The 26,363-nt window shown below is 39.5% G+C and overlaps 3 protein-coding genes across 5 annotated transcripts; 1 reads left to right on the top strand and 2 right to left on the bottom strand.

The window, feature by feature from the left end:
• Positions 1-7: 7 nt before the first annotated feature.
• Positions 8-10,535, top strand: LOC132989880 (CDK5 and ABL1 enzyme substrate 2-like). Of its 2 annotated transcripts, XM_061057798.1 has the most exons (9): positions 8-577; positions 1,699-1,791; positions 4,694-4,771; positions 4,928-5,027; positions 5,111-5,282; positions 5,376-5,473; positions 6,552-6,658; positions 6,810-7,014; positions 8,263-10,535. In XM_061057798.1, the coding sequence occupies exons 1-9, from the start codon at positions 30-32 to the stop codon at positions 8,401-8,403; spliced, it is 1,542 nt and encodes a 513-aa protein (XP_060913781.1). In that variant the 5' UTR covers positions 8-29; the 3' UTR covers positions 8,404-10,535. The 2 variants fall into 2 exon arrangements, with proteins under 2 accessions (XP_060913781.1, XP_060913782.1); XM_061057799.1 differs by lacking the exon at positions 4,694-4,771.
• A 482-nt stretch (positions 10,536-11,017) lies between these two features.
• On the bottom strand, positions 11,018-16,543 carry LOC132989881 (proteasomal ubiquitin receptor ADRM1-like). Its single transcript, XM_061057800.1, has 10 exons — positions 16,406-16,543; positions 15,328-15,555; positions 15,128-15,244; positions 14,411-14,534; positions 14,195-14,281; positions 13,961-14,063; positions 13,370-13,611; positions 12,394-12,551; positions 12,008-12,110; positions 11,018-11,171 (listed from the first exon to the last, which is right to left on the bottom strand). The coding sequence occupies exons 2-10, from the start codon at positions 15,535-15,537 to the stop codon at positions 11,068-11,070; spliced, it is 1,248 nt and encodes a 415-aa protein (XP_060913783.1). The 5' UTR covers positions 15,538-15,555; positions 16,406-16,543; the 3' UTR covers positions 11,018-11,067.
• Positions 16,544-17,056: 513 nt separating this feature from the next.
• On the bottom strand, positions 17,057-25,538 carry LOC132989879 (oxysterol-binding protein-related protein 2-like). 2 transcript variants are annotated; one of them, XM_061057797.1, is made up of 14 exons: positions 25,433-25,538; positions 25,003-25,141; positions 24,811-24,922; positions 24,375-24,450; positions 23,891-24,025; positions 23,386-23,483; positions 23,099-23,281; positions 22,236-22,343; positions 22,060-22,149; positions 21,860-21,977; positions 21,278-21,397; positions 21,048-21,171; positions 20,436-20,526; positions 17,057-19,209 (listed from the first exon to the last, which is right to left on the bottom strand). In XM_061057797.1, the coding sequence occupies exons 2-14, from the start codon at positions 25,037-25,039 to the stop codon at positions 19,107-19,109; spliced, it is 1,395 nt and encodes a 464-aa protein (XP_060913780.1). In that variant the 5' UTR covers positions 25,040-25,141; positions 25,433-25,538; the 3' UTR covers positions 17,057-19,106. The 2 variants fall into 2 exon arrangements, with proteins under 2 accessions (XP_060913780.1, XP_060913779.1); XM_061057796.1 differs by having other exon boundaries at positions 25,003-25,516.
• Positions 25,539-26,363: the final 825 nt, after the last annotated feature.

Raw genomic sequence — 26,363 nt, 5'->3', positions numbered from 1 at the left:
TGCGTTTAACTGCCACATTTCAAACTAGAATGGCGACGGCCTTATGCAGTCTACAATCTACCGGCAGCAAACCAGCGAAGCTACACCGAGAGCACAGAAGAAAGGCGAAGGACTCAAGAAGGCGGCAGGCGGCCCTCTTGTTTCTTACCAATATCTCACTCGACGGGCGCCCCCTTTGTCAAACTAGCGATGGAAATACCGACCAGAACGCCGGCGAGGAGCTCCGACTCAGGGAGAGAGACGTCGGCACAACCGACGTACCCCTACCGGCGGTCAGCCAGCCATCGGTCTCCCAGGTGACAGAGCTCGCCGTAGCGGGCAGTGGCTCGTCCTCCAGTGTCCAGGGGGTGGTCAGTCCTTCCCGACCTTCTTTGGTAATGTCCCCCGGGCAAGTCGGGGCAAGTGCTGTGGGGGCTAACGAGGTATTTTTGGAGGGAGGCAGTGTGGCCGAGACGCTAACGCCGGACACCCCACTGTCCCCTTTGCCCACTGTACACCAGCCGTGCTCTCGGGTCAGGTCAACACCCACCGCGCTGAGCCCGGTACCTTCCGGGAATCCTCAGGATACACGGCAGAGGTGAGCATCTTTTAAGGACTGTGTCTCTTCTTGGGCCTTTGAACGGAATGCTTTCTGCTATAAAGAGATACATTCACTTTCATTTCTAAGTAGCTCTGACTAGTGTGCCAGCATTTAGTTTGTATTATCTTCTACCTATAAAGATGTAGGCCAGGGATTGGGCAACTCTGGTCACAGCAAGGGGCCACATTCATTTAATTCTCACTGCCAGGGGGCCAAATAGTAGTATACAAAAACGACTACAGTAAATTATGTCTCAAATTTAACTCAACATACACCAGTGATCAAATATTATTATGGACATATTTCTGGTTTTCATGATTTCATGGCAGATTTTGTCATGTTTTCTTCATGTTTCCAATTAATTGATATGTAAAAATTGACCTGAGGGCCACGATGAGGTTTGATGGGGGGGCCGCCAGTTGCCCACCCCTGATGTAGGCTATAAGCTATGTGTCAGCTATGGCTATAATGGATCTATTGATTAATGTAGACTTAATTAGTGAGGAAACCGATGACTCAAGTCCTATCATATAGTTAAATGTTATTCCAAGTCTAGAAGACAAATATGATGTGTTTCATGATGTGGTTAAACTCAAGTGAGAATATGGATCAATGGGCGAAAAATAACAACAATGGAACATTAGACAATCAGTCGACGATAAGCAAAGTCTGATGAATCAGGTTCGACGACGTAAACCCTTAGTCTTGTACAGGCCTAGTAAAACAACAACACAAAACAACTATAATGGATATATTGATTGATTGAAAAACAGGGGTTGTTTTATTGTATTTTTTAATATTGACTTCTGTTGGTTGGTGTCCATTATTGATTGTGTCTCATGTAGATTTCTAACAATCATTTTTTTTCTCCAATGTTCTATACAATAACCAAAAGTCTGTCAGTTATGACCTGATGTAAGTTATTGTGTGTAAAGTGACTTATACATTTTTAATCCTCTTGTAAAAGCTGGGTGGAATGTTAACCTCGGTGACTTCACCTCATTTGAGATGCAAAGCGGTTTACATTCATTCCAGTTTACAAAGTGCGCCTTGTCTTGTGAAGGCTTTTTGACCAGCATTAATTAAGTCTTTTGTGTGTTATCATGACCTTTACACAGATTGAGGAATGTCTCTGGTTCTCCTGGGCCCAAGGTGCCAAAGAAGGTCCACTTCATCAAGAGCATGAGGCAGTATGATACCAGGGGATGCAGGTAAGTCCCTGGAAGTCATTTGCATATACAAAAACATTTACATACTATATAAAGGTACATAAGTCTGCAAGCAGTATTTCCTGTCAGCAGAGTGTAAAAAAAAAAAAAAAAAAAATAGGGAGGGACTCCATTTAGTGCAATATTCAACAATTTGTAAGAGCCTCAATCGACTGCTAGTCTCACAGTCGAGCACAAGCATCTTTCCATTCCAGCTACATGGAGGGCTTCAATGTCTCCTCAGTGTGTGCATGAAAAAATCCCCCTGAAGTATTGATAGAAGAACTATGTTTTGAGGATTTCATTGGAATACTACAATCAGGAGAATACAGTAAATCTTGGTAAATGGTAAGTTTAAAGATGTTGTATCTTGGTTGGTGGTGGTCTGATAGATGCGTAGATTGTGTCTGCTGTGGTAGTTGAATCTGCACACACTGGGCCGTCAGTGCTGTGCCTTCTGTGTGTTTTATGGTTATAAGGCCACCTTAATGTAGAATTAATGAGTGAGGAAACCGATGAATCAAGTCCTATCATAGAGTTAAATGTTATTCCAAGTCTAGAAGACAAATAGTTTCATGATGTGGTTAAACTCAAGTGAAAAGAACAACAATGGAACATTAGACAATCAGTCGACGATAAGTGAAGTCTGATGAATCATGTTCGACAACGTAAACCCTTAGTCGGGTACAGGCCTAGTAAAAGAACAACAAAAAACAAAGGCTGTTTTATCTGAAACAGGACTTTAACTCATGAGCAGTGTTACACACCTCTTGCTTGGATTGAAATAAGCTGCTTAACTCTGACACAGTAACATGGTTTATGCAGAACAATAACAGCAGTACAGCTGCTTATGGGGTTTTGCTGCTGTGAATTGAATAACTCCTTTATGCTTTGCAAAAGCCAGAAGAGTTGCAGTATGGAAATCTAAGACCCTATTAAACCAACAGTAAAGTATCCCCAATGCTGGAAGGACTGAATATCACATGTGTTTGTCAGTCGTTGTTGCCAGATGGAAATGGGGGTGTTTGTAATTGCACACAGTCCAAAACATACACAAACAGTCTGACTGATGTGATGAACAACAGCCCAAAGGTACAGCACTTGTTCCTATGTACAATGCATTTGCATGTTGTTTTATGTGTTGTCTGTGCTTTATTAAGTATATGTGGCTCTCCCTGCAACCAAATTTACCCACAGATTCAAATAAAGTAACCTGAGCCTTAACCAGTGAATTCAACACCAGTTAAACTGGTACAGGGACACCAGTCTGTTCAGCTGGTCGACAAGTGTTAGAAAAGAAGAGCTTGATCATGTCTTTGTTTGGATTTATTTTTTCTGAACACAGTTGAAATAACATGCCATAATATTTCCACTTGCCAATATCATGTGTTTTTATTCCCATTTTTACATTTCACTTTTTCCAACATTTCATGGCCTGAGCCTCATATTTGTTTTTTTTGTGTCATGTGTTTTCTGCTGGTGTGTGCAACACAGGAATTGGGCAATCATAGATTCCGTGACAGGTTTGACTCTCTGCTTCTTTATAACGCACAAAGTTGGTTCATGTTACTAAGTTGAGGCTTATGTGTATTTGTTATATAACTGGGACTAACCGGGGTAGATTTCAGTGTTGCGATATTGTCACCTAGAAGAGATGTGATATCTCTCCCTGAGACCCACTGACTGCTAACTGTATGTTATAGATTTCTATTTTGTGAGGAGTCTCTGGTGATTGGGCAGTTTTCTGAGTTGCCTGAAGCACTGTTGTCTTCAGTGGTTGTGTTGCCATGTAGTCCTCTTAGGGTGGATCATCCACTTTTTATATGATAATTCTATCACCTCCTGTTCTAACCAACTAAATGAAAAAATTATTTGTTTTAAGAGTTTCAATAATCTCCTTAATAAATCTATTGACGGGTGAATTGATTAATCACAATCAGATTTGAAGTTTGTGAACAGATACAAGGAAGAAAACTCTGGTTATTTTTTTTCTGTAATAAACAAAAGTACCAGGAAGATAAATAGAAAATATTAACAGAACAGACCGGAGAAGCTTAATGTAAGTACCAGTAGGTGGAAAAAAGATCTCTGTATAAAAAATTATAAAACCAAAAGAATCCACCTAGATAACTAAATTGTTAGTGTTTGTTTTATATACAAAAATGAAACAAAGTTGGTGGATTGGGGTTTATCAATATACATGTAACTCAATAAAATACATTTTGATTTTGGTCTGTATTCAAACGATAGTAAAAATTGACCTTGTGGGTTTTGGTAGGTCAGAATTTTCCTGTTGAAATATTTTCTGATATGGAAACCAAAAATAGACTTTTATAACTTTTCATGTAATTTGAAACAGGCTAATGGATTGATAATGGGAATATGTGACACATCTCCTTGTTCTTTTGAGATGTACTGATGTATCTCTTTATATTTTAGAGAGTTGTAGTATTCACTAGAGAAGGCACAACATGTACAGAGATTACAGTCCTTGTTGCGTTGGGTGCTGGTTTGACTCTCAGTTCTCCTGATACTACCTACATGTCCTGTCTCTTCATTTCCGACCTGACCCCAGAGCCCTCCGAAATTTTTTTTATTTTCAACTGATTTTATTTTAACAATGAATCCCCAGTCAAGTTTAGCTTTACTAACCTATGTGACTCTCAGATATTATTAACAATTCACACACTTGCACATCCATCTCCAAGGTCTCTCCCGCTCCCGCTCTAAGCTTTAGATTTTAGTTGATGGATGTTTGGCTTTGGTAGTGACGTAGATCGATGTATAAATGGCTCAGTGACTGATTTCTCTGTGTACAGGAGCTTTATAGTAGCTTTCACTGTGGTAGTTGCTTGTAGACTCACACACCATCTGTTTTGTCTGCTGTGATTGCTGTGTCCTGCAGGATTGCGCTGATTTGTGCCAAGCGGTCGCTTTATGCTGTTTTCTCAGTGCTGCCCTATGGAGAGAGTGCTCACCTCAGGTACACAGAAGGCACCATCCCAAGCAGAGAGCACCCATCCCTTGCTTTTCCCCCTCCACATCCTTCTTTTTCATCCATTTGATCATTAATCTCAAGACAGGGCAGTGTTTTGTACAGTGTTGTTACAGTAAAATACATGTGACTCTTTCTGAACAGTGAAGCAAAGCTGGAGGCTCAGAGACAAAGGTTGTCGTCCGTGGTGGTGGTTGACCTGCTGCCTTCCCTGGAGGGGTTGGAGCTGGGGGCCTATGGCAAGGTGAATGTCTCTCTGATATATGCTGGAATTAATTATAGATCTGCTTTATTTGAAGTTTGCAACTATTTTTTTCTCCTCCTCAGACAGTGTCGTATGCCCAGTTTCTTTATCCGACCAATGCCTTGGTAAGGCAGAAAAACAACAACGGAACAGCAGAGAGCTGCACAGCTCAGACCCCTCAGCCACGTTTCCGTGGCAACGGGCAGAGGAACTTCACCCCTGCTCGCCCGAACAACGGCATTGCTCCAGACCCATGTATGAAGATAGACACACACAGATACATGCCTGCTTCTCTTTCTTTGAACTGGCCTCAGATATATAAAACAGAGTAATCGTTTGTGATTTCAGGTACAGAGGAGGTGGTGGAGTACGATCCCAACGTGCTCAGTGACCCTCAGTGGCCCTGTGGCAGACACAAGAGGGTTCTGATATTTGCATCATATGTGGTGAGAGTTTGTACATTTCATTCATACGTTACCATGGACTCAAATAAAGCTTTTCATAATGTATCTTTTCTTGAAGCCTGCTGGTTCAAAAATAGATGATGAGACAAAAGCAACTTAGGTTGTCATGGAGGGTTTCTGCCGGTGAATGTGTATTTCTGTGCCATTTATATAAACTGGTAACTGCTTTTAATGAGTTCTCTGAAAAGGACATGAGTGCTGATAAAGACTGCAGACAGGGAAAGTAGATAGATACTTTATTGATCCCGAGGGAAATTCAAAGTAACAACAGAGCAGCTGAATGAAGGGATAGGAAAATACATATAGCAATGTCTCTTTGTATTTTAAATAATACATTTAACAAATGAAACTACAGGGTATCTGCAGATCCAAAAAGGTGGCTTAAATGTGTAATAAGAGAATATTTTCTCTTCCCTATTGTTGTCAATATTGATCGTTTTTTGAGCCAAAACACTCTTGTTTACTGTAATGGATGTTGTTTAAAAGGACATTACACCGTACCGTAATCGTTAGTCACCATCAGACATGTGGCAACCACTCTTAAGTCTCGCTACTGTATGTAGAAGTTCATTTACTTATTATGGACAAATTCAGAAGATTCAAGCAAAGAAAGTTTAAGAATGAGTTAATCCTGCTATCATGTTCATGCCTCAGGGCAGAACTAATAAAAAAGATTGTTTCATACTGCTGGGTAGTAATACAAATTGATTTGGAAAAGTAAAAAAAATCTTCACAATATCCCCTACGGATTGTCCTTTCTCGTTCTAGATACTTTATGAAGCATAGGCTGTTTTAATATGACGTGTAAATTGTTCTGATGGATTAAGATGGATAAATGAAGCAGTTCTCCTCTTCTGAACCTACAGTGGTTAGTGATAGAGAAAACATCTATTATGTCCCATTCACATGATTTTATAGCTGCTGAGCTGATGTTGTCATTAGATTGTAACTTGTACCATAAGTGCGAGTGGAAATGATCCTTACAGGGACTGTTCATAAGCAGAACTGTAAAGTTTTATTTGAGCTAAAAATGACGTACGGCTGCTCTTTATTGCTGCAGACAACTGTGGTGGAGTACGTGAAACCATCTGACCTGAAGAAGGACATGAATGAGACTTTCAAAGAGAAGTTTCCTCACATCAAACTAACTCTGAGCAAGATAAGAAGGTACAGATACATTTCATTTCTACTTCAATTCACAAACTGTCCTTTCTGTTCCTCCTCATATTGCCTCATGGTTTTTTATCTGCTGAAAAACAAGTCGCACAGTGTGATTCTCCTTATGAAACTAACAAGTTACTGCCCCCCCCCCCACTAGTCTGAAGAGGGAGATGCGGGCCGTGAGCGAGGAGTTCGGTCTGCAGCCGGTTACCACAGCGATGGCTTTTGTTTACTTTGAGAAGCTGGTGCTGCAGGGCCGCCTCAATAAGCAGAACAGGAAGCTGGTGGCGGCGGCGTGCGTGTTGCTGGCTGCAAAGATCAGCAGCGATCTGCGGAAACCAGAAGTTAAACAGCTGATTGATGTGAGTAAAGTTTTCCACACAAACAGATCTCAGAGTAAAATCATAAAACACAGATGTTGACCTGTAAACTGTTTACCCCAAATCCCAACCAACACCCTTATTGTTAAAGGAGAGGAGAAGACGAAGTACAACTGTAGCTCAGTAAACATTATTCTTTTATTGTCTCATATTATTTATAGGAAACAGTCATCATGCTTGCCAGGATGCTCGTCAAATAATGCCTCTTTAGATAAAAGAAATGCAAGCTGATTGGCCGAGAGCTTGCAATGTGAAAAGCTAAAACCAACTTTAAATGTTAACAGTATTTCCATTCAAATTAATCTCATATGAACACTATAAATTAAAAGATAACATGTGGGTACAGTAGTTAACAGTTTACAGTTGTTAATCTTAACAAAAAGTGGTCGTTTTTGGAATTTTTGACACCTGAGATTCCCATGATAACTGCATCTGTTAAACAATCTGTAATGCCGTTAAGTGAGAGCTTGAAGGTTCCCATGAAACTTCAAACAGAGTTCTGAATACCTGTCTTGTATAAAAAAGCTAGCTAGGGAGGACTTGTCTCGGATATTGATTTGCATTTTAAGAAGCAAAGAGTTCAAGTGCATTAAGACCCTCCAGACTTTCTAGAGGACTAAATTACAGCTTGAGACGTGCCAATTGATTTTTTTAACCTCCAATGAAGAACTTCTGTTTGTGTCGATGAAACAAAGTTATACATCTTATCTATTTGCTGATCTCATCCTGTACATGTGTAAGCTGTATTTCTCGACAATCTCATCCCGCTGTCTCTTAACCATCAAATGCATCACTCTGTGCTTTTGCTGATATATTCTGTGATAAATATTAAGTTTCTTCAGCATGCTGTCACCCACCTGCCTGACACTGACACTGACACTAAACATTAGAATTGACTATAGAAATAATACGTCAGTCTCATTTGCTTTTGTAGCTCATATAGAGACCTCAATATAAGTTTCTGTTTTATAACCACTTAAAATGCCTCACAGGGACTTAATATTTGTTCATTTTAATCATCCTAGCTTTAAAATCAAATTCAAAACAGACCATTCATCACATCAGTAGTCACAAAACAAACGCTTTATTGGATGCCTGAGAATCAAACAGACTGAAAGCACACATTTGTTTTGTGGTGTTTATAATCCTCTGTATCTTTTCAGTCTAGAATCACATCATAACATGGCTTTCTTTAAACCCTCTCTTGTTTCTCTCCCTGTGGACGAGCAGAAGCTTGAGGAGCGTTTCCGTATAAACAGACGAGAGTTGATTCCTCTCGAGTTCCCCGTGCTGGTTGCCTTGGAGATGGGACTTTACCTCCCAGAGAGCAAGGTCATGCCGCACTACCGCAGGCTGGTGCAGCAGGGTTAGACCGGATCCGGGGAAGTCTGACACTCCAGTGGTTTCATTACCAACATCAGCAGGTGTGTGTCTGTGTGTGTGTGTGTGTGTGTGTGTCTGTGTGTGTCTGTGTGTGTGTGTGTGTGTGTGTGTGTGGTAAAGTCAGTAGAACTTTAAATTAAATATGACCTTGCGTGTGTGCATGTGTGGATGGACCAGTTAATAAGCTGTGGTGTTTCTTCTGGTACTATTTATGTCTGTCATTTGAGACTCGAGTCACTCACTGTATATGAAGAATGACTGGTTTACACTTGTTGGCAAATATAGTGGACAAGATGGGATGTGTGTTTTATGTGTGCCATTCTGATGTTGATCCATGAGCTCTATGTTAGAGATGGTCAATGAGCACATTAATGGTGCTTTTATTTCTTTAACTCCTGACCCTTTTTTTTTTTTGTACTCTCACTTTGTATTTACCATAAATGACATGGGCGCTGTGATGTTTGTGTTTGAAAACACTTCACCTGCACCTTTCTCTTTACTATACACAGCCAGCCTGTATAGTATTTATTATAACAAAGAACTCACTGTTGATTTTTGTGTATGCCTTTTTTAATTCACTGTGACACTGAAGTGTTTTTAACCATTCAACTGAAACATGACACTGTAGGTTGATTATGTGTGAAATGTAATATTTGGTTGTAATTGGAAATTAAGGAGGCCTTTTTAATTTATGCTGATTTTATTTTTCTACTGTTGTGCCACAATAATGGAGCCGCATTCATATATTTATCCTGTTCTTGCATTTTAGAGAGTTCCCACTCCTGTGCCAGCTCTGTGTTCTGACTTTACAGATCTACAGAATTACTACTGTGTTGTTGTGATGAACAGGATTGAGGAGGCATGTGATTACAGTACATGTTTTTGTTTTTGTTTTGTGATAATACCCAGGGATTTGTCTTCTTAGGAAAAATGCACTGGTCACGCTGTTTGTCAAATATTCAGTTCTCAGGAATTTTACTTTCTACTTATCTTTGAATGTCTCATCATATCGTATCTAACCCAAAGAGATGTTTAAAATAGGGATGCACCGATCTCAAAATGTTCACTCTAAATGGCGAGCTCTGGGCTGTTGATGCTGAATATGACTAGGAGTATTTAGATAATAAGCTCCATCATTTTCCTAAAATTGTGAAGTAACATGCAACACATAAGCAGATAAAGACGTGCCATTTTTCATGTTAACTTAATTATTTGTTAATATAATTGTGCAACAGCAAAGTGCTAAGGAAATCTGTCAGTGTAAAGCTTTGAAATTGTTGCAACAAACTGATCAGCCACAAACTTCAGCATAAAACAAAAGCCCTGTTCTGACTGCCTATTCAATGTAATGTATTATATATATATATATACAACCCTGTGACGTCTCACCTTCAGTATGAAGGTTACAGAGCCTTATGGGGGGATGAATTGATCCTACATTAGCTGTTGAAGATAGTTATAGAGGCGTTACAGGGGTTAGACAGGATCTGCGGTGCCAGCAGGGGAGTACAGCGCTGTGTGTGTGTCGAGCCCCCGCCTTTTCTCTAGACATTGTTTGGTTCGTTTCAGCGCTGTTGTGGAATCCCACTCTGAACAAGGCTAATGATGCGTGACGTAGTAATGTTGACAATCATCAATTGAATTGAATAGATCCACCCAGAAATGGCCCTCACATTACCATATCCAGCTTCTGAATACTATCAAACGCTAGAACTGATAACCAGTTAGTTACCAGTATGGGATCGGTGCATCACTAGTTTAAAAAAAAAATGTTACTGTAGCTCTCATGTTACTGAAATCATCTGTGGGCCATTGTCATCAATAACCAGTACAGAGTGTAGAGCTTTGATGAAAAAACTTTTGATGTCCGAGTTGCTTCTACAAGTGCCACATTGTTTTACACCTGCAGGACTTCCTGTGTACTCACTCTTGGCCTGTAACTACAGTGGCAGTGAAAGAGTTAACCATGTGATATTTATTGTTGACATTTCTCAGTCTTGCTGCTGTCGAGATCTATAAACGTTCTTGTCTGTGAAAGATGATCAGGTGTGGATGGTGATTGTTTAATGTGTGCGTCTGCAGTCGTGAAAATTGTGTTGCAATAAAAGTCCATACAGATCAATGTACGTGCACAAAGTGTTCTACTTGTATGGTTGGTGTCAAATGGTGAATGTTCATTGTTTTCATACTGTTAAATGGATGTTTTTGAAATATATTTTCCGACAGTGAAAAGCCATTAAAGTGTGTGCGTTTTTTTTTCTCCAACTCAATAAATAATGTATCATCTGCATGCAGCTGATTTCTTGTCTTCAGGGTTCTGAAGGTAATAAATAAAAGTCTACACAGCAAGAAGTGAGTGTTCAACAAACAGCATGAAACAAAGACAGGACAGATGAGTATTATTCTTTCCACGATTTTACTGTTCCCTTGGGTTCTGACAGCACAGACTAGTCGCTGACATGCAGGAAGAACACATGTTCAGTTTATATTATTGAACACACTGTTGGAGGATGAACAAAGCATTATCAGCAAACGAGAGTCTAAGTGACTGTTTCTACCATATTAAACATAATATTTATCCTTAGTGTTTAATAGTTACAAAACAAAGCAGCAGCAAAATAAATATGTTAAATAGAAATGCTCAAGAGTTTTTTAGTCCAAACTCATGTCTTCATCGTCATCTTTCTTGTCTTTGGAGTCTCCCTCCTGGTCGGACTTTGTCTCTGTTTCCATGGCTTTGGCAAAAGCCTCCACGTCTACAGAGAAAGAGATGTGAAGAAGTGAATATCAGGTACTGCACACAACTGTGAGATTTTTTTATTTAGTCTATGTAATATACATTCAAATGCAACCTTTAAGTGTATATTAAAAAAAACAATTGCCATTATAACTCCCTATAACCGAAGAGACTCAATACACAAAGACAACAGAAAAAAAAAAGTCTTAAAAATAATCATATTTGTTGGCTTCAATATTTAATCTATACCTTTTGTAATAATTCAATAAATTAATAATTTAAGATCTAACAGACATGTTAATACTGGCTCAATTGCTTGAGCTCAAATACAGGTGATGGTCATGCTTTAAAGCTTTCCTTTTTTTCCCCCATCCAACATTTTGAGAAAAATGTCCCCTGTCCATGTCTCATCATCACTTGTGTAAAAGTATTTAATTTACTTACTACAGATTATTACTTTGAAACAATTATAATGAAGTTCATTTATAAACCAAAACCAATGTCACAAAGTGCTTTACAGAATATAAAACCCCAACGCATCTAACTGAAACAATGCATCTAACCTTTAACCTGAAGAAAGTTTTTATATATCTTTGTGTGTACTGTACTGAACCCCGCACTGTAGCTGTTCCATTAATACAGATGTTTAAAAAGGACTGTATGGTAGAATCATTTAGAGAACCATTAGTTTAGTGCAAGTTTGTCTAAATAGTTTTTGGTGAAATGTATTTGATTACATTTCATCAGTGTTAACAAACATTACGACACTCTTCACTTGACATTTTGAAGAGAGTTTTCTCGCATTAACGGAGAACCTACACAGTTAACAGTGTCTCTGTGTGATTCAACACTGACCTCCTTTGTTCGCAGCGTCGACAGCCTCTGCAGGCAAACCAAACTGGTTCATTAGAGGCCCTAACTGCCCCGACGCCAGAGCGCTGCTGAACATGCTCATAGCCTGCAGAGAGGAGAAAAATATCAACAATAAGGACTAAGCACTTCACTGTGCCTTAGGATGGAAAAATTGTTAAATGTCAAATTTACCCCAAAGCTGTAAAAATGACCCAAGAGTGGTTTGTGTGTTCATCACATGTGCAGCCTGAAACTGTTTACCATGGCAAAAACTGAAACGGTTATCTGACAGAAAAGTTTAACTATTTATGTGCTAACACTATGTCTACAATACACACAAAAAGGCTGATGTTTATAAACTAATAGGACAATGAAGAGTGAACAGGGACCTGCTGAAACTGCGGCGAGCTGAGCGTGTTGTGGAGCTCCTCTGAGCTCTGAGGCAGAGACTCTCCTGACGGCAGGTAGGGCATCAACCTCTGCTGCACCTCCGGGTTCACCAGGATTGGAGCCATGACTTCAGGTGTCAGGACGCTCGCCAGATCCACTGCAGGTAACAAACACCACGGTTAGGCGAACAAACAGATTACTATTTACACAGCCAGCAGTTATTGAGCCACATTCACTTTCATCTAAAATATAAGTCTTTGAGTGCCGTTTTGTTTGTGCTCTTTACCAACTCCTGAACATTTCTGGCACCTCTGCTGCCAAATATGTTCATAGGCTGTCACTAAGTGTTGTCTACCTGCTGTTTGGTACAGTACTTTGAGTTTTAGGGCTTTTTGTTTCTCCTGGCTGCAGCATAAAATAACCACAGAAACAAAGAGCTGACTCTGGTTGCAGCTGCTGATTCAGTTGATATTTCTCCACAGAGTACATTCACCCTTTCACTTGCAGGCAGTCATGTCACACAGAATATTGATTAAAGTTGCTCCTTTCGTAGCCCCACAGCTAATTTAGACTCTTTTATTTACTGTCCCTACACCTTCTGCTCTCTCTAGTTTTGTATGAGGTGAGGGTGATAAATAATATCCATGAAGCAGGAAGGAGCGCTGTGCCTAATGTAGTGTAGCACAATAACATTTAATCAAAACAGTGGCAGACTGCAGTGTTTGCTGGGGCTTCCTGCTCCTGCAATAGACTGATTGTATTAAGTTAAAATTACATGTTATTACAGGGACTGTTGCGTTCACAATTCGTATTATCTGCTGCATAATTACTTAAAACGACACTAATTGGGTCATAATTATGTATTGTCCCTCAGGTGGTTGTGTAAGTTTTTCTCTAATCACACTTTGGGGGAGCTCAGTTTTCAGTCCACATGAAGCATATATATATATATATGATATATAGTTGGTCTCTCACCGCCCTGTCCGCCGGCCGGCACGTTCATGGTGGCGAGGATGCTCTGCAGGTCTCTCAGCTGGATGGGCTGTGTGGGGTTTGCTCCCCCCGCAGCAAGAGCAGACACCGCTGGGGTGGTGGGGGTGGTGGCTGTTGGGGAGGCTGCTGAGGTGGCTGAGGGAGTTATGGGGGTGGTGGGCACCTGGGAGGAGCCGAGCCGGCTGGCGGTAGAGGTAGAGGTAGGGGTGACGGCTGTGGAGGGACTGAGAGAAGAGAAGGGGAAAAATGATTTTATGATGTGAACCGTTTATAACTTACCAAGAAGAGAGCAAATGATTCACTGCCTCCTTCATTCCAATTCAATTGATTGAGTGGGTAACCATCAGAAACAGAATTTACCTAAAGAAAAATGTATTAAAGATTTTTTATTTTATGCCTTTCTTATTGAAAAGCTGTTTCAGACAGCTGATTCTGTTACTCTCTTCAGCCTCATGTCATATCTGCCCCTCATAGCATCAACATCGTGCCTTCTTTGTCAACCTGCTGAATTAAGAATATTAAACAGAAAGTATAAGAGATGTTTCTTTGATATTTTTAAGATGTATAAAACACCTTGTGGAGGAGTTGCTTGCTGCAGGAACACTGCTGCTGCTGCTGCTACTGCTGCTGCCCAGGAGGTTGGCCAAGCCGGGACCAGCAAGCGCTCCGAGACCTCCTGTTTGTCAAAGACAAAACCGCCATAATTAGCATCAAGCTGTATTTACAAAGATATTCTCTTTTCTCTGATTAGCATCTAGTCACACCATCAGATGTGCAGCTTGAGACTTTAGTGAAGAAGTTACTCACCGATCCCGCCCAGTCCTGTTGGTCCAATGAGCTGCATAAGCTGGTTGTGGCTCATGTTACCCAGAAGGCTCTGCAGACCTCCCTCCCCTGTACATGAGAAAAACAAAAAGGGGCATCCAGCATCATAATGAGATTTCAAAGACGCTTTTTCTTAAATCATATTTCAGGTGGCCGCAAATTATAAGTAAATATTATTAGGTGGTGAGCATTTGTTACCTCCTAGAGCGGACAGATCATGTCCTCCACTGCCACCACTACCCAGAGCCCCGGGCATGGGCGGGTTGTTGAGGTACTCGTTCACTTTACGGCAGTTTTCCTCATCCTTGTCAGTCTTTGGCTCCTGAAAAAAAAAAAAAAAAAGGTTTTGTGTTGGTCTAGGTTTATGAAAAACAAAACTGGATTAACAATTACTGCTCGTATCTTCCTGAAAACTAACAGAAAGGATAAAATACAATTTCTTAGACCTTTTTAGTCAACACTGACGATGCTCCCTTTAAAGTCTCTGTGTTACCAAAAGAAAAAAGTACAACATTTTCACACAGAGATGTCAACTGTTTATTTTCTGTGGACAATTTAAAGCAGCAAATTCAGAGAAATTCAAGTAGCCCTACTCAGTATTTGGGATATCGAGTTAAAACTATGGTGCTCTTGTTCATGTTCAGAAACATATCGACCAGTATAACCGTGATTTCATAGTTTTGGAGCTCTATGGTACAAAGGATCAGGCTTTGGCTTCACATGTGATACTCATTAGAATCAACGTATTGTTGTTTTAGTCTTTCTGTGAAACACTTTGAATCATCACAGCCTTGTGTTTTAATTTATGATATAAAATGAAAGATTTCTGCCACCTTCTCTCTGTTTTTCCACGTTCAGGTAGATTTAGCTTTAATAAGAGACTAAATTATCCTGTAAAACAATGCTGCTGCCTACCTGCATCCAGAAGAAAAGTCTTTTGGAGCCTGCTTTGAACTTCAACACGAAGACCCTCCCAGTGGTGCACTGGTTCACCCGTTTGAACTCACAGTCATCAGGGAAGATGATCAGGTCCTGAATCAAATCATGTAAAATTGTTAGCGAAGTCAGAACACTGGTCTAACTACTCAGACATGCTGACATTCAGAGTAACATACGTCATCCACGTTCCCCGTGGTCCGATCCTTCCAGCAGAAGTGGATGAGGGAGTCGTCGGTCTGCTGGATGTAGACCTGACCTTTACGCTTGTCGGGGGTCACCGTGCTGCCCTTCATGGTCATCTTGCCCGCACGAAACTCCACCAGATACTTGCTGGAGGAGCCGCGGGACCCAGACACCATGCTGGGGAAAAGAGCTCCAGAAGCCATGATGAGAAGGACAGATCACTGCGGGGACAGAGAGGAGGAAGGTCAGTGATGCACAGAAACACGTCATGCAGTAAAATATATATCCATACACGATTTCTTCACCTCATTCTGAAAAGTAATTTAAATAAATAGGTGATATGCAAAGGTTTTTTTTTATTACTTATGTGTTTAAATATAAATTCCATTGCTTAGATTTTTGCAAAATAACTCGATGTAACAGGGACTGTTTAAGATTACAGATAAATGTCTGAATAATAGAAAGACTATTTATCTGACTTTATGCATTTGGGGTTGTGTTTCTTTGTAGGATGACAATTTTCTTTTATTAAGTATTTTTCTTAATCGCATTAACTAAAGGCTTACTGGCATTATTGCATTCATATTAACAGTTGCAGCATATGAAAGAATAACTCATGTCTCGTGATGTTGTCTTTATTTTTCTGTGTCACTGTTTTAGAGTCACGTATGCATGTTTGAAATAATCATTTTTATTGATAATTCATTCTGGACATATATCTAGTCTACTATAACATTCAATGAACAGCTTCTGTTTTTTCCCTAAATTTAATTTAAGTGTAGATTAAATGAAACTATCTAGAATACGAGATAAAAAGGTAATGATTTGTTACGGTCGAACAAAACGACATAAACAAGTCATCCCAGTGCTCCCATAATAGCCAGGCTACTGGGGCAGCCACTGTAGCCACAGATGACTCTGCATCATCGAGCTAGCAGCTAATATTCAGCTGCTGGTGGTCACGACCGAGATGCAGTTTTAAACGTTCACATTGGCGAAATAAACACACACTAATTCCATGTTACAAATGTTCAATTATATCTTTTAAAAATGTTTTTTTTTTTTACTTACATGTTCTCACTGAAATTCCGTTTAGCCTGAGAGCAGTCTCACAAACAGAAGATAATCCTGATTGGCTGGTTTCCGCCGGTGCTTTGGTGTGATTGGTCGATCCATGTGTCAATAATGAAGGCTTTAAATGTGCTGCGCATGTTCGGTGGAGACGTCACAATGTGTCATTACACTGAAGCTGTATGGTTAGTCTTTTAATACAAGTAAACACATTATAAAAGGCTTTATAAATTATAAAATTACTTATCAGTGATTAATGAATATTGATGGTAGGGATCAGTAATTAATTATTGTAAAACACACCTTCATTTATGTTTTTAAAAATAGGTAAAGTTTATTTTACATTGTGGGAGATGAAGTTTAATATTTAACAAAGCAAGATACAACTCATATCTATGATTCTAAATGTTAACTAATATTTTTGGACACTGTATTGGAGGTATTTACCCCTTAATGATAGTGACCCCTTTTATCTTTGGACTATCCAATCTCACCTTGTGGAAAGGAGCTATAAAAATATATTCTACAACATTTCCACAAGCATTATAAAGACAAAGCTAAACACAGCATTGATGTCGGCCACACTGGTGTCTGAATTAAAATTCACACTACAAATAAAACCCATCTTCTTTCAGACAATGACAAGGCTGGTAACTTTAATAGTCCATAATTTATTTCTCAAATATGCCATGTTTACATATGGTTGAATGTGAATAACCGTATGTGCAGATAAAAACAGGAGATCAATGAACTTACGATGTAAACATTGTCAATCTGATGCTATACAGAACATGAGAATGAAGAGTACGAGACTGAGAGACTAAAACCGGCAGCCCTGAGTGTCTGCAGGCCTCACAAAGTGCTTTGAACTCAGAGTAAAGTTTAGAGCAGTGGAAGACATGACGAAGGATATTTCACAACGCAAAATGTGCATTGGACTGTGAGCGTTCACATGTGCAGTTTACGCAAAGATTAGTGCTTAGAAACAAAGAGGAACATCTGAATACCACCAGACAAACGCCCTGTATGATGTAGGCGCAACACACTCATTAACGGCTGCCTTTGTAGTGTTTGAAGCACACAATGGCCACTAGCTAAGGAGGATGAAGGATTTCTATTTGTTTGTTCACATTGTCGAAGGGCGGATGGAGCAGTTTGCATAGGTTCATGATGGCTGCAATGTCCTGGCCAGTCTTATATGCTGCTTGCAGCTTGGACTGCTGGAAAATGGTGCAAGGGCATCAACCTGGGACTTCTGAAAACAGTCAGAGTACTTTATAAATGCCAGGAGTCAGACCGAAACAGCTTTCTCTTGAAACCAAATGTTTTTCAACTGTCACGGAGAGAATTAAGTTAAAATTTGCCTCAAACTTTCCTCCTTCTATGAACTATAAATCCTATAGAAATAAAAGCACATACCATCTGATCTGACTTAAACATCCTGGTAATATCATCGTATTAAAAACAAATGTCCAAAGAAAGCCTCTAACAAATCCTACTACAAACGTCTCAGAAAAACAAAAAAGAACAAAGAAAAACTAAAGTTTCAGAATAAAACTATTGAATGGTAGGTGCAGGTCCATTGGTACATAACCAACAGGAACTAATTTTGGCACTTTTCATGGTGCCTATAGAAAAAAACTTTCACAAATACAGGCTTAAAAAACAAACACGGCTCAAATAGAAGACTACAGGTAACTATCGAGCTAACTGATGGCAACATTATACTTCCTGTTTACGGCCACACAATGATGGGATGTGTAGATCCAGAACTTAAACATGATTACGCCTCAGTTAGAAACAAACAAATAAGAACAATAACAGCATTATTATTGTTTTGACTGTTAAAAGGCTCACAATGTAAGTACGTTATATCTCTTAAAACCTCTGGCTTTTAACCAATCAGTCTGTGTCCCTTTGCTTTACTGTTTTATGTGAATGCATTTACACCATCATATTTAGTGCACAAAAGGTTTCTTATGGCTTTAACTTGTGTAAATAATCTTCTTGGTTAGCATGCATGCACCAATAATTATACACATGACCTATGTTACAGCTGAAGATGATATAATGTACCAACGATATCTGTTTACTGTGCAGGTAAATGAGGTTATAAGCAGCTTTTGTCTCTATTGTGAGTCTCCAGTCACAGAAAATGATCACAGTTGTGACATGTTAGGGATGTACGCAGCTAACTAAAATAGACATCTAAAATTCAAATAGGTAATATTTATAAATGTATATAAAAGTAACAGATGTGTTGAAATATCCCCTGATATTTGAATGCAACTGGACTGAAGTGTGTGGAGCATCTACAGGTGAGGTTATGGCCTATTACCTGAACTAAAATACCCTTTAGAGGTCAAAGCTTTGTGTCCTGCAGTTGCATGATCCCAAGCATACAGGTGAGCCCTCAGCAGGTGAGTTACACATATGGACTATTATCATAATTAGGGCCTATAAAGATGAAAGATGTCAACATTTACAGTAAGTAAACTCTAAAAAAAATCTTCTTTATATAACAATTCTCTTTCTGTGGACGAGTTTCACAGTCATGATCTGGTAAACACTCTGATATCAGCTTTTCATTGATTCACACAAAGACACAGTACCAGTGAGCGTCGCAGACACAGTTTTACGATGCTGAGAAGTAAAGGGAATCCTATCAGAGAGGAGATCTTCATTCTGAGCACCTCCTGTGTCAATAGATGTTGGGGCAGTCAGTGTAATTCCTGTCAAAGTATCCACCTGTGTACAGCCAATCCTCAGCTCCGGTGTGAGGGTTTGTTGCCGTCTTGAACCACCTGGAAAGACATTAAACATTCAGCACTTGTTGATAGTTACAGGGTTAAAGAAGTAACTACATTACATGGCTGATGGATAACTGAGAAGCTCTTTCCTGCATTTGTCCATTTTAAGTAACAGAAGTTTTAAAAACTGCATCAAATGATAAAACACCATCCAACAGTTTGTTATCCTTAGGCTACATTTGACAACTTGCTTAAGTGATTACAAATACAAACTGTATTATTTTGTGATGACAACAGACGTAGACTCTAAGGTAGGTTTGTTTTTAAAAGAGCACGTCTTTCTGTTCTGTTTTTTTCCGCATCCTTAATAGACCCCGACTGACTTATCGGCCGATATTAGAATATTCAGTGACTATCAGTGTCGCCTAATTTGATCACATATATACGCTGATATTACTAGAGTTATTCACCAGTCAAATAGTATTTAATTTGAGTATCATTGAATTACACTAGCAATCCTCTTTCACCAGCAGAGTGTGCCAGTTGGATTACAAAAAGCATTATCACTCTCCAGAGTGTCGAGCAGTGATGCACGTACACACGTTGTTACTTTCTGTTTGAGTGATCATCTTGTCTTCATACTGTATATATTTCCCACAAGTGTTTGATAAACCACATTTGAGGGATAAATGCAATAAATGTGTATATCTATATTTATATATATATATATATATATATATATATATATATCACTGAAGATCAAAGATAGATTTGCTCTTACTGACATTGTTCCCTTTTTTCTAGATCCTTGCTTGTGTTGTACTTACTCTCTGATGTACGTCACTTTGGATAAAAGTGTCTGCTAAGTGAATTGTAGAATTGTAGATAGATCAAAGTAAGATATTCCTAATATCGGTATCTGCACCAAAAATCAATATCGGTCGGGCACTAATTATAAATGACTGATCGGACATGAGACAAATCTCCTCAACATGTAACTGTCTCAATTAGATCTCAAGTAATGTTTTTTTCATGTATTTGATTCTGTATTTAGTGATGTATTGATGTAGCCTTTAGTTGTTCTACAGCATAAAAATGAAACAAGTAAAACAGGAACATAAGTAAAAGGAAGTAGTTTGACCATTTGAACAACACATTATGCTTCCAAAGAATTTATGTCACTCTGAACATGTCTCAGAGAGTCTTTAGGTGGAAGTAAAAAAAAACGAGTTACCTGGAAAATAAACATTAAAGTTAAAAAGAAAGAAAAAGAAACACACCGTGTTGACCACTCCTCCTTGTCTTTGGAGCGTTCCTTGCGTGATGCTCTTTGTTTCTCCTCTAATCGCTCTTTCTCTGTATTTGCTGCGTCTGAAAAAGAAACATGAATGAAGAAGTCATTCAAAAAGGATCCTGCTAATGAAATCATGCAGGCAGGAGACAGTTTCAGCTTCTTTTCTCATCAGCGCTTTAATCCACTAAAATGTGGGGGAAAATAATACATCTTGGAAAAAAATGTCTGGAAAGGTTTTGCAAATCAGACTTCTTAAACTTATTGTTCAAATGGGAAATTCTCCTCCACAGCCTTGTGGAGGCTTGACAGCAGCATTTTGTATCTCGCTCTTGTTAATAGATGAATGTGTGTGAACACCTCAAGGCATGTTTTGATTGTTTCTTTACTGAATTAGTGACATACTCCATTATGTAATTTCACACATTGTTAAAACAACAATTAAGATATTAACTTAAACGATTTATATCGATCACTCCTACTTGAATGTCAACACTGGGGTCTGAGAGGAAACAGTATTTTGATCCACTCTATGCAGCAGATTTGACCAATTCTGTCTTTGACTCCTCTCTGTATGTCTGAAGTCAAAGGCTGACATTACCTATGTCTCCATTTTCCATGGCTCTGATGTCGGGCCTCAGCCGGCAGTCTGTTGGCGCCAGGAGTCTCTCCATGGCGGGCTCCAGTTCATTTAGTGTCATGGCAAAGCTGGTGAAGTTATACATCTACACAGAAGGAAACACAGCACAGGACAGTTCAATGACAGTTTTATGGAAATCTTAAACCAATTTATTTAAGTATATTTCTTCAGTTTTTCTGTGTGATATTGACCTGTGCGGAGTGAGCAGGCCGCGGCGTTATCCTCCACAGTAAGGCACTTCCTGGTATCACAGTCACAGTCTCTTGAACGTCCGGCATCTCATCTGCCTCGTCACCTTCACAGCTTTGTTCCTATACACACACACACACACACATATAAATGACGTTATCAGACACGGACTAGCTTTCTAAAGCCTGCAGTACGTATGGTTCTTATGCAAACAGGTGATTCACAGAACTACAGTTGCCACAAATTCAAGACGTCTCTCAAGCAACAATGCATGTCATTGCAAGACATAATGGATCAGTGCTGGCAATGATCTAATCATACACTACACTGGAACTAGACAACAGCAGTAGCACACTACGAAGATCACATACATGATTACCTTACCTTCTACTAAAGCCACTGCATGTTATTGTGAAAGGAAAAGATGTTGTTTGAGAAAAGAATTAAGAGTGAGGAGGAGCGTTCACAGATTACTTCACGTAAGTAAGACAGAAAAAAAACAAAGTCAAAGACAAACGAGAGAACAGACTCGAAACAACAGTTCAGTCCAAACAGAATGTACCGTCCATCTGAGCGTCTCGCACCTGTTTCAGCTTTTTAGTGTCTGCCCCCGTCTTCTTTCTGTTTGCTTCGTAAAGCTTGGGGTCCATGCTGTACATGCACTCGGTCCACTTCCCATAGATCACTCTCCGCTTCTTCTTACTGGTTAAACAGTTAAGAAGTCAAATTAACTAAAGACAAGATGAAGCCAAACAGCTGATCATCGTTGTTGTGCTCATCTTACCTTTTGTCTTGGATATGACCTTCTACTTTGTGCAGCTCTTTCCCAAACATGCCGCACGGTTTGAAGTTTAGCACACACTTATCTCCCGTACTGATAAATGAAACAAACAAAAATTCTGTCAGTATTTGCTACACTGACCCGGTTAGATCTTGGGAGTTTAATATTTCTCATCATACCTGTGGTTGACGATCTCCACAGTTCCGTACTGCTCAATCCAGAGTTTCCCCAGGATAATGTTATGAACACAACACAAGGGGTTTGTCCAGGTGTACACCTCTTTATGTCTGTGAGAAAAAGAAAACAACACAATCTTAAAGTGATGGTTTGTTTTTTCAATCTAGATGAGAAGACTGATATCACCTCTATGTCTGTCTTTAAAGGGAATGTTTGCCCCTGGGTAAATATTTGTGAAAGCAATAAACTTCTCACTGCGTGCTGAATTTAACAAGAAAGACGAGGTTTCCTGCTGGAAGCGCCTACATGTGCCAGTTAAGATGAATTGTACAAGTAGATTCCCTGCATTTCTTTAGACGCATTCTCTGGCGTGAATGAGTGTTAGAAATGTGCGAAATTTCCCTTTAAGTTTGAACATGGAGCAGCTTATTAGTTTGATAAGCTACAGACTTGAAACACAGTGAAACAGCTCTCCTGGTTCTGTCCAAATGAAACCAAACGTTCCCACAGAGAGGTCTAAAGCTTCTACTTCAGAGTTGTAGTTCTATCTCATGTTTATCAGACACTTGTGTTTCTAATTTGTGAACTTTAGAGGTGCTTCTTCTCTACTAATGCTTTGCAAAAAAGAAATAAGTAATTTGATTAAAAGATGCTTGACATAATGACTTCTTGAGTTCTCACATTTTCAAACAAAGTTAGACTTGAATATAATTATGGTGTAAATATGAGATCATGTTAGAAAGTTTCGTTTTGAGGACCAGCTGTATACATAAACAGTGACTGAAAGATCATGTTCAAATCAAATCAAAGGAAGCTAAAACAAAACCTCACAACTACAACATAACTAATCAAAGAAAACACTCACTTCAGTAGCTCTAGCGTCATGGTTCCTCTGGGCTCCGCTTCCACACTTTTGCCCCAGAACTTGAGTTTGGGGTAGATGGTGCCATGAAACTCGAACTCTTGCTTCAGAGACTGAGCGTGGAAGGCACTTACAGGAGGGTGGTGGCTCACTTGCTCCGAGATCAATCTGTATCCTTCGTCCTCTCTTTAAAAAAACAAAATGACAAATCACACAAATAAATACAATCATCAGGTTCATTTATGTCCTCCTGAAATCAGAACTGTTCAGTGCCGTTTCATCTCCAATACCTTGTGAGTTCATATGTTTCCCCTAGTAAAGGATTAAACGGCTTTCCAGTTCTTTCCCATTGAGACGCTACAGCCGACACAGCGAATGCAGCGACAACCTGTCACAGAGATATGAAGTTCAGAGGACTGAATATGTAAAGTTTAAGTCACTTTTTAATCATGAAACAATCTCATCTTCTAGCTTTGCTGACTTTCTTTTTTACATGTGAAAACAGGACTGAATACATTTCAGTTTTAGACGGTTGCTGGACAAAACAACCTTTTTGAAGCATCACTTTGGATCATAGAAAGTTTAATAAGCAAAACTGCAATTTTTTTCTGACATTGAATAATGAGATATTTGATCAAATGGAATATTTTTTTGTTGGAAGATAAAACTTGAGTATCCGGGACATTCATCTGTACAGGTGTAATTACAACATTATGCACACAGAAGAAGATTGAGATGAAAAACAAATAACAGTAAGCTCATTTCATGACAAAAAGAGTGATGTGTTATCTCTACCTGCATGCGGTCTATTGAGTCAGACAAACTGCAGGCTTTGTGGATGAGGTGAGTGTGCTCCATGTACTCAGAGATTCTCTGCAGAAAGCTCAGCGGCTCGTTGAACACGACCGGCATCGCTATTTTAGACAGCTCCTGCGTGACAAACATGGTCAAAAAGGAGGATAGATTAGCAGGAGAAATACAGAGGTAAGCTCTCACAAGTCACATTCACAGTGTGACGATGGTGTGCAAAATGTTTCCAATCCAACAACTCATGAAACATATTCAACTGTTATGTAACAAACATCCTACGAGATGAAGAAGAAACAAATAATGTGTTTTCTATTGATTTAACTTTCATTTAAGGATATTTTGGGTTCTTTCACAAAGATTTCAGACCCAGAATCTTCTAATTTGACGTTAGAAATTCAGATGACACTTTTCTGAATAGCTGAATAGAATATAAGTCATGTTTTGGTTTGATTAGTTGGGTAGGACTTACCATGCCAATGCACTTCTTCAGTATACTCCAAACACTGAAATTGTTCTTGGAGATCATATCAGCAGGTAGAGTTTTCCTGGTGCACATTTGGACCAAGTAAGGTTAAAAAGATGATGTGGGACAAAAAAAAAAAAAGTATCACAGTATTTCTGGCTCCTGAGCACAAAGTGTGAAAGCAAGTCTTTAGAGAACACAATGTACGACATCTAGAAATCTAGAAAAGGTAAAAAAACAAATGGCCCGTCTTGTCTTGTTACTCCAACAGTTTTGCAGAGGAGGTGCTCAGAATAAAAAAATGCAGTTGCACTGGCTTCATCTGCTTCCACATGTGAGTGCATGCATGATGAACCCCCCCCCCCAAATACATGTGTGGTCTTGTGTTAACATGCACACACACACGAACTCATGCATACCACACATGTGCAGGATTCCTCACCTGCGCTCCCACACTCCATTCTCCTGTGAGGAGCTGCCACCAGTCACCTGCTTGTTGTCAAACACCAGGGCATCTTTGAAACTGACTTCACAGGAATCATCTGACTCCAGCCCTGAAGGAGACAAGAGGATGGGTTAGGACCCACGACGCGCGCACATTTCACTCCAAGACACGTCTCTGTGACTCTCTCACCTGTCTCAGCGTCGTAAAACTCTTCCTCGCTGTTCATTCTGAGCAGAGAAAGTAACTGAGCGTTATTCAGAAGTCATGTTTCCACCGTCGGCCTGTCCCTGCAGCTCCAGCCTCTCTGCAAGCATCACAGGCTGCCAACCTGCAACCAGCGCGGACTCGTTACCACCGAGCAGAGCAGTTATGCCAAACATTACCTTGTGCATGCTGTGAATATCGAAACAACAGCATTCTAGCTCACTACCAGAAGTCCTGTTTCCTTAAAGAGCATCTGCTAATCGTTAGCAACCTAGCTGACTAGTAAGCTACCTAGCCGTTAGCGTTGGTGCTGGACTGAGTTAAAACGTCATTTGGAGAGTAAAGAGAAGATATTAGACAAAGTTACCAACACAAACAACGACACGAAGATTAAAACACGTTTCATTATGTATACCTGCGAGTTGAGTTAAGTTAATGCTCTATTGATAGCCTATACAATACGAGGTGTAACTGCCACTGGAACAGGGGCGGAAGTGGGCGGTAAGGACACCGTGATTGACAGGTCCGCAAGCCAGTCACATCCCAGCATGGACAGAGGTCTGGAAATAAACCTGAAAACAAAAACAACAGATCAGTGGAGCAACCACAGATTTATTTAACAGTGTGAGTTAGATTAAAAAAGGTCATTAGAATAGAAGCTGGGTGGACACAAATCGTCCCTTGGGTTAAGATTATGTTTTAATAGAAGTTTCAAATATTAAAATAATAATAATAAACCCGCCGTGTGAGGATGTTTGTGGTATTATTCAATTAAATAATTCTGTATTTACAACAAATGTGATTATCCGAGTTTGTTGACCGACAAATGAACTGAAACGCACACAGTACAACAATACATGAAGTTCAGCCTGTGGTGCTACAAATATTCCACAAGGTGGCATCTTTATACATCAGCTCAGTTAACCCTAAAAATGCATTAACATTAGAGATGTAACATTAAATCTGAACTAGGCTAAATACATGAAATATCTAAAACCTCACTTTGATTTGAAGTGACTTGAAGTGATTTGTAAATACTCAACTTGTTTATTCAGCCATTCATGTTTCCATTTTTGCACTGCATGTATTTTAATGTAGCCTGTGTTTATTGATATTTTAGGACTCGTGTATTTATTTATATTTTCATATATTTGCACCATAATGAATCTCGCAGTTATTACATCGCTGCATGTAAAATATTGGCACGATAAAATGTGACTAAAAGCCTCCACACTTAATTCTTTTAGACCTCGAAAGAACAAACTCCACAAACCAACAATATAAAAAGCTTGAGGAAAAGAAGCCCCTGTGATGAAATAGAAAGCAAGGCTCCACATGTGACAGAT

This window comes from Labrus mixtus, chromosome 15 (genome assembly GCF_963584025.1).
Source record: "Labrus mixtus chromosome 15, fLabMix1.1, whole genome shotgun sequence".
Classification (NCBI taxonomy): domain Eukaryota; kingdom Metazoa; phylum Chordata; class Actinopteri; order Labriformes; family Labridae; genus Labrus; species Labrus mixtus.
The sequence above is the reverse complement of the archived record's forward strand: the minus strand, read 5'-3'. Positions and strand labels throughout refer to the sequence as shown.